The 13,066-nt window shown below is 34.5% G+C and overlaps 1 protein-coding gene across 1 annotated transcript in view; it reads right to left on the reverse strand.

Annotated features, from left to right (window-relative positions):
• LOC109544564 (roundabout homolog 2) overlaps nucleotides 1–13,066 on the reverse strand; it is a 226,804-nt gene continuing 213,738 nt past the window's right edge. Inside the window, exons 5-8 of the mRNA XM_019914838.2 lie at nucleotides 11,356–12,930; nucleotides 10,986–11,301; nucleotides 8,235–8,874; nucleotides 1–7,679 (exon numbers count right to left, since the gene is read on the reverse strand). Of these exons, the coding sequence (XP_019770397.2) occupies nucleotides 7,338–7,679; nucleotides 8,235–8,874; nucleotides 10,986–11,301; nucleotides 11,356–12,930 (2,873 nt within the window). The 3' untranslated portion in view covers nucleotides 1–7,337. The remainder of the gene's footprint in view (nucleotides 7,680–8,234; nucleotides 8,875–10,985; nucleotides 11,302–11,355; nucleotides 12,931–13,066) is intronic.

Genomic DNA, 13,066 nt, shown 5'->3' on the forward strand with positions numbered 1-13,066 from the left:
TCATTTATAAACCTTATTTATTGTTAAATACTGTACATACATTGTATAAGATAATCGATGGCACATAATATAAAAATATGAGCACAACATGAGTAGTAGGTACTTGCTAAAATTGCTAAAAAGTACGTTCTATGGAAATTTTAAGGGAAGACTAAAGCGGATTAAAGTAGGATTAACTCAAAAACTATCTACTGGCATCGAAATATTTTTACGTTGTAAACACATAGAGAAAGAAGTCTTGAGAAACCAAGTGGCGTTTGAGCAGTCAAAGACCTAATTCAAACGCGTTTTGAAATAATTTCAATCCTTAAAATCACTGTACATTCGCTAACTCTTTTGTTTATATGCTAAGGAGGGACTATTATTTTAGGAGAAAAGCGAATTATATAAAAACAAAAAATGAAAATGTATGTACAAACATAATAGGTGATATGTTATATGTTACATTGGCTATAATTAGAATATCAAACCTACTGCGGGAATATCACTTTTTGGATATAATCTACTAACTAAATATGTCGACTAGACTAAGGGATTAGTTTGGAAGTAAAGTAAACATACATACAGAAGAAAATTAAACACCGGAAAGTTCAAATTTACATTTTTAACTTTATCAAGATCTAACTCAAACTAATACTTACATGTATCTTTAATATACAAGAATAAAATATAGGTACTTAAAACCTTTAGGCTATTTAATTAATTAAGCTATTAGGAAATGTTTTAGCTTCAAAGTCGTTTTTAAGTGAGATTGTATTTTAATCATTAAACTTTCAGCATTTAAAATATCAGTCTTCATCTAAATCTACTTAATTCTATCTTAACACTAAGTTTCTTAGAAATTTATCGTACAACACAGCTTTAATATTCAATTACATAGTTACATATTAATATACATAATATTACATTTTAGGGCTTTCAAGCTTTAAAAAACATTTCCGCATGGTATAATACTTGGAATTTAAATATTTGCAGAATCACCTGCAGCAATCGAACCCAGTATGTTTCACCGTTTTTCTATTAAAGCAAAAGAAGCTGTAACTAAAACTTCGTCGAACTGCTGATTGGATCTTTAAGATCCATTTTCAAATCAACATTTAAGAAGCGCGCAAAATTCAGGATTTCAGGTGATTTGAATGAAATTTTGAAGGTTTGAAGAAAATGTTGACGACATTTAGCACTTTTCTTTACTGAACGCACGACCCTGAACTTGTAGAGCATTTTTGGTTTCTGAGTTTTTCTTTATAACTCATCGCGTCTCACTGTGCCACACTTTGAATTACGCCTAGTATTTAACCCATGGGCTGATTAAAGATTTGCGATTGCGATTTGCCACATTCTTTATGCGTTTTACCAAATGGGCGACTGCAACGCAACTGCACCAGTGAGTTACTGTGCCGGTGCGTTGGGTTGGCGCACCAAACTCTTTCGGTATCACTGCACCAACTTCTGAAATTTCACTCTTACCACCCATGCCTAGCTCAGTTTACCCAATGTGTAATATGAATGTATTTTCATTTTAGTTCATTTTCTTCGGAAAGTTGAAATTTGTCTTTTAACGTTTTGCACATAATTACATAGAACTCGGATTCAGAATGAACTGGCTTGCCCTACAAAACTCATTGGCATCCCCACTATTTAAACCCATCTAACCATCCCTATAGTTAAATACGAATGAACATTTTATGCGAATAATTTATGCTAATTACTTTTAGTAACAATTACGTATACGTTCCAAGTATCTATTATTGCTTGTAGATCGTAGGTTTTAATACTAGCTTACGTCCTGTTTAAGTAATAGTAAAAACATATTCATTTTGTTTATCATTATTGAAAACTACCTACCACTTCTTCATATAAACAAATCTTTTACATGATAGGCTGCGTCGATTACAAGTAGATTCAATAAATTGCATGGATTCTGGTTTCGAAATACTTTGCAGTAAGTTGTTGTTGCTTTGCTTTGGATGTCTTCTCTAGAGTTGGTTTCCTATTTTCAATCTATATGGCTCTCACACTGGGTCTCACACATTTGGTTTTGTTTGAACTGCTCAATAGTTATATGTGACAATATAATATATAGGAGCGCTATAGAAGTTAATATTTACTAATTTACTGGCACTTGAAATTTTCAAAATCTTTGTTCAGTCAGACTAGGAAACCGGTGAAACTCACATCAACATAGTAAGTATGTCCGACTGCTATGTGTGTGATAGATAGTTTGAAATCAATTTGCATAAGACCGCTGTTCCTAAGTTTAAATTAAAAAATTGGATTAAATTTTAAAAATATTCACTCAAGAAATGCCTCTCGGAAAACCTTAACTTTTTGAGCATTTGTCTGGTTTAACGCAGTCGTTATTTTAAAACTTATTTATTATATTCTGAAGTTAATTGTTTTAGTTTCAGAACTGTTCAAACAATGGAAAATATCAGTCAGTTTTAAAAGTTTTAATTGCCTCTGTCGTTATATTAGATAACTACATATACGTAAATTGAATTGAAACGATCTAACGTTTAGGCTAAAACTAAACACGTTTTTACTTTAGAAACTTCATTTTCATTGGTCAATAAGTAGCGGTTTATTAATTATTATAACTTTTTTCACTTGCAAAACACTTTTGCAAATAAATTAATTCTGATCGGTCTAATTGATTATCAATTTCTGTACTCTCAATAATCTTGTTGAGAAAATTATATACAATAAAATCACGGATATGTAGAACTATTTGTTGCAAAAAGTGATGCGTATTGACCTAAGTTTACGATATCCAGCAAGTTCATTAATTTATAAGTCGCAGGAGTTTTCTAAAAAGTGTAACATTTTCCGATAGGCAGCTGTTGTTGCTTATTGTCCAACTAAAGGTTGTTGATTGAACTTGAAGATCAGAGAAGTAATTTGAAATGAAAATTTGATAACTGAATAAAAACTACTTCTTTTGCTTGCGATCCTTAAAAACTATTGCTAATGCCATGCAAATCGCTTTAAAATTAGAGGGTATTCAGATCGTAGCATCATAATAAGTACTATGAGATTTAGTTTAACCTAGCGTCTTACTAGAGTTAACACTATGTATAATCTATATAATGTACATATACATGGGTATTTTCAACTGTGATCTATATGAGCCACTTCACATGATTGCAAGTTGCCTTTCAAACAGATTGTAGTTAGTTTTCAGTTTTTGGAATTTATTTACATTAAAATTATTCATTTAATGATCGCTTCTAAGATTGCCCTGGAAAATTTTAGGGATAAAAAGATGTTAAATATTTACTGCGTGCGTAGCTGCAAACTTTTATTATTATTAAATTATTATTTTTCATCTGGTAAGTATACAGGGTGCCCCGAAATTGTTGGTCAACGATAATAGGGCCAACAGAAGACCTGAAAATATTTTAAAAAGTCCAATCTGGCTATCTTATGGAATTATGGGCCTTCAAAGTGAAAAGTTGAAATTTATTCTTAATTATTGCACCGTATATTAGCCATTCGTGCAATTTTTGTAGCAAAAGTAGTTCATAGATACTCGTCTTTTTGAATTGTAAATTTATCCGAAATTTTGTTATTGTACAGGTACGGTCAAAATTTACTTTTGAAATGAGTCCAAATTTAACGGGGTTCCCAAATTTGGGGATATGATCAACCAGATAAACCCTTTTTTGCGCCAGAAAAAGTATACCTTGTTTTTCTCTATATCTATTACGGCTTTTGAGATAAAACACTTTTTGTAATTTGTAGTGATACAAATAATACTTTTAAAAGTAATACGTATGTGAAAATAAAATCGAACCTTAGAATTGAACCTATTCTTAACTAAGGTAAATAAAAAGTAACAATCCTAACAACAAGCCAGATCGGAAAATTTATTATATGAAGTACTGGCTTTATTTTCAGGTTTTCTCTCCGCGCTATGATTGTCGACCAACAATTTCGGGACACCCTGTATTAAAAATGATTAAACGCCGATGTGTTTAATTGTTAAGGAAACGGTTCTGTTTTAACCGTTTATTAAATATTCGGAAATAACCTTTTAAAGCTTCATAGCCATTACAGGAAGATTACTGACTTAAATTTAAACTAACGTTTCGTTAGTGAGTTTTTATATTAGTAGGCCTTAGAACTACATGTCTCAGTAATTAGGGATTCCCTCTTTATTAACATGTGTAGTACTCAAACATCTATGAGACTCAAATGAAGTACATTGCTTCTTTTTATTTTGTCTGCTACTGCTTCAATATGTACTTGAAAGAGCTACAGTGTTGTTTTAGGTATCACAATGTTTTGTAAAACTAATACATATGTATGTACAATCGAAATATGCAATTCAGATATTATGTTCATTGTGGCAAGGTGAGATGTATTGTTCTAGGTCAATATACATTTTTAATCTCATTTCGACTAATCTATGCACATTTTCTGACTTGCATCGTTAAATCTGGGTACCAGTTTCCTATAATTGCGATATAACAATTTTTAATAATAACTTACACCTACTAATGTGCAGGATCAGTTTGTATTTTACATTGGGTGTTTGAAGTATGTACTTGTGAAAATCTTTGAGTTTGGTTTAAAGCCCCTACACACGACCTGCTCTGCAAATTGAACTATAGGTCGGCACCCGAACAACTTCTTGTTCTGGGTTTGAAAATAAAATATGTATAGGTATTTATTTTTCTTTTCAACAATTATTTTCGCTTCCGATCGTGAAATTAATGAAGATAAGGCCTTAACGTAAAACCTTGCTGGCGTATTTTACATAAATTGTAAACTATAATGGTAAAGCAATCACGCACTGGATGACCAACAACTATTCGAAAGGACTTGATTACATACGTTGAAACTGCTGGTTACTGACACAAATTGCTATCTAAAATTTTCCACCGTTTTTGGAGTTATTACTGATCTGATCAGTTTTCTTATCACCGAGAAATTTTCTTTCTACTTTTCCTTCGGTTTTTTTTACTACAAGTTTTCTATATTGTTTCACGGTCCTACGTTTGTAGCATAACAAGAATTGGGGCGAGCTGCGCAGTTTTTTCAATGTTTGTTTTCAATTGTCGCAACATTTTAATTTCTAGATAAAAATATACAGGTTCAAATGAATATTGTTATAATTTGGAACATTCGATTTAACAATATTTGTTTCTTCTGATCTGCGAGAAAATTATGGATGCATTACTAGCCAGATCCCACTGGTAAAAATACGAAAATTTAACCAATTTAGAAAAAAATATAAAATAAATACTTTGATTCTAATCCCTATACATATACGAACGAGATTTTGTATCGGAATTTTTTTCATTTGAAAAAAAACATTAGTTTTTTTATGCATATTCAATACAGTCACAAATATGTAAAAGCTTTTTAAAAGGGCACATTTTTTTATCCATCATGTTCCGTTAAGGCTTTTGAGCTTTTGTGCGAATTAAATTTTGCAAATGTGTTCAGACGGTATCACAAGGAAATCAATTATTTTTCCCATTTTTTTATATTGACGAAACTTAAACGGTCGAAAAAAAACTGGAAACCTACGGACAAAATTTAGCATTTTCAGTTGGTAGAAATCCAGCACAACTTGATCTGTCTGATCATTGAGTGCCTTCGTGAAGATTTTTATTCAACAGCCGCCGGTCAAAAAAACAAATAATAAAACTTCAGTCGATCATGCATGGATTTAAATCAGCGGGAGACAAATTTACCGTTGTTGCTGCTGCTCTCCTTGCTGCAACTTTTACCACTGAAAGGTGAATCTTCATTGCGATTCTTTGTAAGTTTCATTTTATTCATAGCATATCTACTTCTGCATAATGGAAATGTAAACTATTTTATTTCTGCCTGCAGATTTTCAACAGAATTAAAGATATTTACACAAAGATCTTCACTTAAACGCCTTACGTAGTAATAATAACATTTAATTTTTACAGAAACTACATTTTTTCAAAAATGAGTTGCTCATATACAAATAAATCAAATATTAATTTTTTGATGTACGGAAATAAGAGCATTAACATTTCTGTTGTTCATGATATTTTCGATTAATCCAAAAACATTTTCTATGAATGTCGTTTCACCTGATTGTAAAACGCCTAAAAAACCTTCAGCCTAATTTATGTGAACATATTCCTTAACACTACCTCAATATATTTAAAGTTGACTTGAAGATGGGCTCAATTGATTTGCATTTGTTGCAAGATATCTGTTATGACCTCTTTCGTATTAAATTTTCGATTTCCTTTCACTGTTTCGATTTATGCGAGCAGTCAACCGTGTATAATTATAAATACTTGGTAAAATATTCGGGAAATCGTATGCAAATACATTTTTCAGATCGGAAACAAAAAAGTTGAAAATACATGTCAACCATATACTTTTTTAATTTGGTGCACAGTCTGAACATATATCATGTCGATTCGGCTGAATTTAAATCGAATGGAAGTTGGCCGTTATTTGACTTGCTATTAGAGCATAAAAAGGGAGCAATACATAAAGTGACATTTCTATGAAATAAAATCATTTATACGTATTTTGAATTTGCTGCAAAATTGGGGTAAAAACCGGAGAGTATTTGAAACCGGTGATCTAAAAAATAAATAACGAAAGACTTCTTATAGTTTGTGGCTCATGTAGCGCGTACCAACAATTATACGAGCAATATTTAATTGATTTTTTTTGGCTTTTGGGAAACAATTCTGAAGAGTTCAGTTTTGGTGCCAAAAGCACACTTAAAACATTTGATGTGAAAATTAGCATCAGTACCTTAGCACCTACAAATCTCCTTATGGAAATTGAGTTGTGGGTAGGGGCGGTTGTGCGTTCTCCTACTTTTTACAAAGGAATGAAAAAATTTGAGACCTCAAAAATTAGGCTTAGGCAGTGAATGTTAAAACAAGATAGGTGGAAAATAGTCGGCAGTGTAAGTTTCTGAAACATTTACTTTAGATCAGCATTCGTTGATTTAGCTAAACCTACGAAAAAGTAGTCGACTGCAGCCAATGCGCTTAAAACTAATGGAAAACAATGAACTCTGCTTAGATGTTCTATGTTATTTAAATTATGCTGGGCAATTTTTTTAGCTTTAGCAGACATCTTTTTCATCTGCATTGCAGTCTTTTTGTTTAAATCTTCTAGACCTATGGACTTTATATTGATGTCAAGCTCCTGTGCAAATTGCTTCCAACTAAACTTGGCAAGGCCTCATTTTGTATTTCGACGGCTTCAGTTAATTTGATTCGATTTTTTCGATTCGTCTTAGTTTACGTATACCGTTAGTTGATGGGTTGTATGGCGGACCAATGGAAAGATCACACTTTCATAATAAGAGTCCAGTAAGAACTTTACAACATACTTCCAGGTTCGCTTCTAGAAGATCCATGATAAACATGCCTATTGGCTGTCGGGGTAAAGGTGGTTAGTGCTGGAGATCCATTTCTCCAGGATAAAGCTGGAGGTCCAACTCGTGCGTAAACTGGCTGACCCATACTGTTATTTGGGGACACAATATCGGGAGGATTACTGTCTTGCGAATTTTTACGGCTGTGGTGATCTTTTTTGTTACGCCTTAATGTATGAGTAGGGGCAAAGTACGAATCCGAGTACACTTTTCTGTTATAGTAACCGCCATTTGATGATGGATAGGGAGACTCATCGTCTGTTGATAGTGATGGAGGATTCCATAGCTGAAAAGTGCAAATATATTTTTGCAATATATATATCCCAATATCACTAAAGATTATTTTGACAGCTTTATAATTCTCTAGCCCCGTGTTGAACGTTAGGCTTTCCCTCAGAAATAATTTTTCATGCATTAATGATTCATTTTTGAACAAAACTTTCTAAAAAACTTGGGCGAAAAGAATTCTAAAGCTCTCAAAATAATCTTTAGTGATATTGGGTATATAGTCATATTATCAGTGTATAATTTCTAGCAAATTTGGACGACTTCCACGTTTGATGCTCATTGTCCCAACCAGTTAAAGAAAGACGTTATTAAGTCTGAGACTCTTTGGTTCTTATGGAAAAAAATATTCATAGAATATAGCACAATGTATGTTTGGATCATCGGCAGCGGCAAATAGCTGCTTTCTCAAATGCAAATAACGTTTTGTTAGGTGATCTGGTAAAATTATTTTTAACGTACAGTAAACTTTAAAATTCGAACTACTAGCTTGCCATTCACTTGCAGGCCTATAATACCTGACAATAAAACGTTTAATATCAAAAGATACACTTACAAGTCTTCTGCTACCTGTGACCAGAGTGGTTGTCGCATAAGGAGCTGGTGAAGAAGCTCCGCCACCGTTGTTTTTGACGACGCTGGCATCAACTTCCGCATAATCCGCTATTTGAGAGCCTCGATCGTTTCCTACATTTGGACTTGCATATTCTTGAACTTGCAGTAAGTTGTAGTCGTTGTATTTCCTGCCTACTGGATAACCACTTTCTGAACTGTATTCCAATTTATCAGGCCTTGTAGCATATTGTTCTTTAAAATGCAACGGATTGGAGTGAAGGTTAATATTGCCATTCAAAAGATTGCCGTTACTTTGCGGTAAACTACCATTTGAGTATTCGGATCTTTGAGCGTATTCCTGGTTTGGCGTTAGCTTAGAATATTCCGGGTAAGTAGCGGCATAATCAGGAATTTCTTTGTCCAACCATAAAGGTGCTTCTTGCTTGGAAGCCAGCGGAGTGCTAAGCACGCCACCATTGGATCTCGATGGAGTCATCGCCTTTTTCGATAGAAGTTGCCTTCGACGTACGAAAAACATGGCAGCAAATAGAACAACCATTACTGAGATCATGCTTATTAGAAGTGCCATAAACCATGTTTCAGTTACAAAGTTTTCGGATTGCATGCCTGGGCCTATTGGTCTGCAAAAAACAAAATTATGTTCATAACATTGTGAGCGATTGGTTAAATAATTTTTCAAGCAACGGCATTCAATAAGTAATAGCCAAAAAAGAGCGTATAGTTTATGCATTTWTAGACAATTTATGGGAAACCTAATGTAAGTAAAAATTAAWGTTTAAGTACGTTTACTTTCAAAAAGRCAACSGKAACKTAAGAAACTCCCAAAAAGCAAAGCATTGGAAGGAATCACCGTATTASAACAWGGAAAACTATACTGATTATGCCATTCGAGCGAAAAATACTTGCCCTTTTTGTTAAGTTGTTCTTCGATTTATTTTAAGGACCATTTATTAACAATATTTTTAGTTTTTTCAAACTTTCGGAATTTTCCAGTTTCAGCAAAGTTACTGTTTCTTCTAATCGCTCTTTGTTCTAATGTTTGATGTAAAAATACTGACAATCTAAGAATATTTTCCGTGAAAAATTTTAAAATACGTTTTATTACAACACTCGCCTCCTTCGTCGTTTCGTAAAAAGTATTTAAATCCTTTTCCAGCTTCAAATTTAGGACAAAATTAACTAATTTTTTATTGAAAAGCGAACAGAATAAAGACATACAGAATATAACAGAAAGTTTATAACAACTCATCACCCTCATYCCTCTGAACACTGTAKAGTTGGTTTAAAAACTGTGGATTTTTAGTTTTGGTTGAATTTTTTTCTTGCTTTACTTTATACTCAAAAGCGCTCTATTTTGAAGAGTTTCACTTAAAATGACTGACAATCTGGAGGTAGGTATTTGTCGCGAAAAATTACAAGATAAATTTATAGCTTTGAAGGAATTTTACAAACACCTTTTCGGGACAAAAACCAAAACAAGTTTTCCCGTTTTTTCCGGAAAATTATTAAGGTTTTCCGAAAAACCGATCACAAAACTAAAAGTTTTTAATCGAAAGCGCAAAAAATCCATTATTTTCTGATGCCTTTCTCTTCTTTCCGACAGCCAAGGAGTCTTTTCAGCCAAAAACGACACAATTAATGTTGCTAGAAAATTGGCCTTATGCATCGCTTTGCAGGAGATTTTAGAAAACCTTTTTGATCTTCGAATTTAGCACAAAAACCAAATAATTTTATTTACTTGTTTCCCAAAGTAATTACGATTATCTTGAAACAATGACCAGAGAGCAAAAGACTACAAAAATTATTTGGAAAATTCGCTACCCTTATCGCTCTGAAGAATTTTAAAGTTTATTTAAAATTTCAGGTCTTTCCAGTTTTAGCAAAGTTTTTCTTCAGCAATCTTTCTAAGCAAGAAACGCATTATTTTCCAAAGGTTTACTTAAAAACACTGACAATATTCAGGTATTTTTTGTGAAAAATTATCAAATATATTCTATTTGAACACTCCCCCTCCTTAACCGTGTTGTGAAGATTATTTTTAAAACTTTTGTAGCTTCGAGTTTTGGACAAAACCCTAATAATTTTTTCTGGGTTTTTTTCCAAAAAAGAAATTTTATAATCAATTATTTGGAAAGTTTGCCAACTTCGTCGCTGTGAATAATTTAGTTATTTTTAATTCCGGTTTCTTCCCTTTTCGGTCAATATTTCTACGCAAAACTCTTTCTAAACTGTGGCAGAGTATTTGAATTTAAAAAAATCAAACATCGATTTCACAAGAAAACTGGGCGTATTTATAGTTTGGTCTTCTTTTCCTTCATTTGCTGTTTTTTTCGAATGACCGTTTTACCTTTGAATTTGGGACAAAGTCCAAACAAAGTTCGCTTGTTTTTTTTCTCGGAAAAATTAGTTTTCCAAAAAGCGACCAGACAGAGCAACTGTTTGGAAAACTCATTGAAAATCTCATCGGTCTGAAGAATTCTAAATTTTCTCCAAAAGTTTTAGATCAAAAACCGGAAAAACCGCATACTCCGATACCGATACTCCGAATGTTAAAATTCCAGTCTAGGGTTGCGTACAGCTTTAATCTCATTTAGTTTAAGTTAAGTTAGAGTTATAACTCATTAATCGATGAGTTATAACTCAGAGAGCGGAAACTCAAAAGCGCAACTCAACACAGTGTTACCCAGGCCTATAGTAAACAAACTAAACTCATATTTTTACTATAACATACCTCGGTAAGCTGTTGTCGGTAACTCTGGAAGCAGGATCCAATCTTAAAGTTGAAGCTGGACTGAACGGTCCGACTCCCGCGCGAGTGCTAGCAGCTACTTTTATATAATATACTACTCCTGATGTAAGATTACCCAGAAGAAAAGTCGGCGCTGTTCCAACATTAATCAGAGTTGGGGTGAGCGATCCGTTGGTCTTCACTTCTATCTTGTAACCTTCCAATTCGCCATGAATTGATGGGGGAGGTTTCCATTTCAGCCATACTGCTGTTGAATTGAGGAGAAGAGCCTCCATGTTGATTGGTGGTTCATGTGGAACTGAAAATAAAGCTTCATCATTATTAATCTCGCATCAATCAATCATAACCTTACCATCTTCTAAAGTCCGAACAGTTCTGGAATTGGAAGGTTGGCCTTCAATTGCTTTGTAGAAGGGTATCAAGAAAAACTCATATCGGGTCCATTTACTTAAGCTGTTTACTGTAAAACTGCTTGAGGCTCCAGTGTGTAGTACAGTGAGCATGCTATAACTCTTTGGAGTTTCTGGCTGTTCGTTAACGGAAACATAGTAGATATACAATCCTTCAACATATGTTGAGTCTGTAACTTCCCAAGCCAATTTTACTGCTGTGGACGATACGGGAATAGCATCTGTCAATTTAATTATATTAGTTGTGACTAAACTTGCTCTAGCTTCACTGAGAACAGAATCGGGACTGCCCCAATTTTGTCCGAGATCAGGACCGACAATGATTGGCTCGGAGAGTGGCGACGGGGGGCCAATCCCATGCGAGTTTTCAGCTCTCACCAAGAATGTGTACGGGACCCCAGGTGATAATAAATGTTGTGTGAATGAAGGGCCTGGCACTCTTTTAGCCACTATTGTCCAGGTTGGGATTACACCTTCTTCTCTCCCAAATAGTTCCACTTGATAACCCAACAGACTAGACGATCCGATTTTGTTATTTTGCCCCCACGTGATAGTTACACTTCCTTCTGATTGGTTAAGCGCATGAGGTCGACTTGGTGGGCCTGGCACCATCACAACTTCAGGTGCTTTGAAGAAGTTAATGTTTGGATTTTTGGGATTATCAACTAGAAGATGCCCAGTCCACGTAGCCTTGCCTCCTCTTGATGAGGCGACACAAGTGTATGCTCCCGAATCTTCTTTAGATAGATTGTATAGTTCAACTTGTCCAGGGTTCGTCATATTTATTCTACTGGAAGATGAAACTGGTACACTTTCCTTATACCATGATATCACAGGCTTTGGCGTGCCACTCGCTTCACAAATAAGATATGCTACTGAGTGTAATGGAAGAGTTTGATTACTTGGACCTCGAATGATTACGGGCGGAGGCCTGTCTTCTTTGGAAGTCACTGTTAGTCGAGTTCTGGTGGAAATCGAGCCTGCTTCATTAACTGCTGAACAAATTATAACTGTGCCAGAGTTTTGCACTTGCGCATTTTTTAGTATCAATGAAGATTGTCCATCGACTGAAGTGAAAGCCTCAAAGTTTCCTGCCGAAGATCCCGGATAAATTAATGATCTATCCCCTTCAAAAGACCAAAATATCAAAGGCTTCGGACTACCAGTTACATGGCATTGAAAGGACACCTGCTGACCAGTCTCAACTGTTTGAGCCAAAGGTCTCGTGGTGAAAGTGGGCGGGGCATGCACTGTTAGAACAGCACTTGCGCTTAGAACGCCGGCAAAATTATCTACGTCACACGTGTATCTTCCTTGATCCAAGAGGGTAACGTCTTCTAAGCGGAGTGTGCGATTTTCAAGTACCCGCACTCTACCAAGTGGCATGGTTCCACCTGGAGCTTGTCTACGCCATAGAACGTCTGGAGTTGGGTCACCTCCAACGTAGCACGGAAAATCCACAGCTGTCCCAACCAAAGCGGTTATATCTTCTGGAGGTCGTATCATGAATGGTTTAACTGAAATTAAAATTAAAATTGTTAATTTCTGTAAAAAATATTCATATGAATCTCAATGATCAAATGAATCTGATTTATACTTTTAATAGGCTGGCATATTGGCATATGTACGGTGGAAGTGAACAATGTGGAACTT

This window comes from Dendroctonus ponderosae, unplaced genomic scaffold (genome assembly GCF_020466585.1).
Source record: "Dendroctonus ponderosae isolate FM_Combo_2020 unplaced genomic scaffold, Dpon_F_20191213v2 Dpon_F_20191213_2, whole genome shotgun sequence".
Taxonomy (NCBI): domain Eukaryota; kingdom Metazoa; phylum Arthropoda; class Insecta; order Coleoptera; family Curculionidae; genus Dendroctonus; species Dendroctonus ponderosae.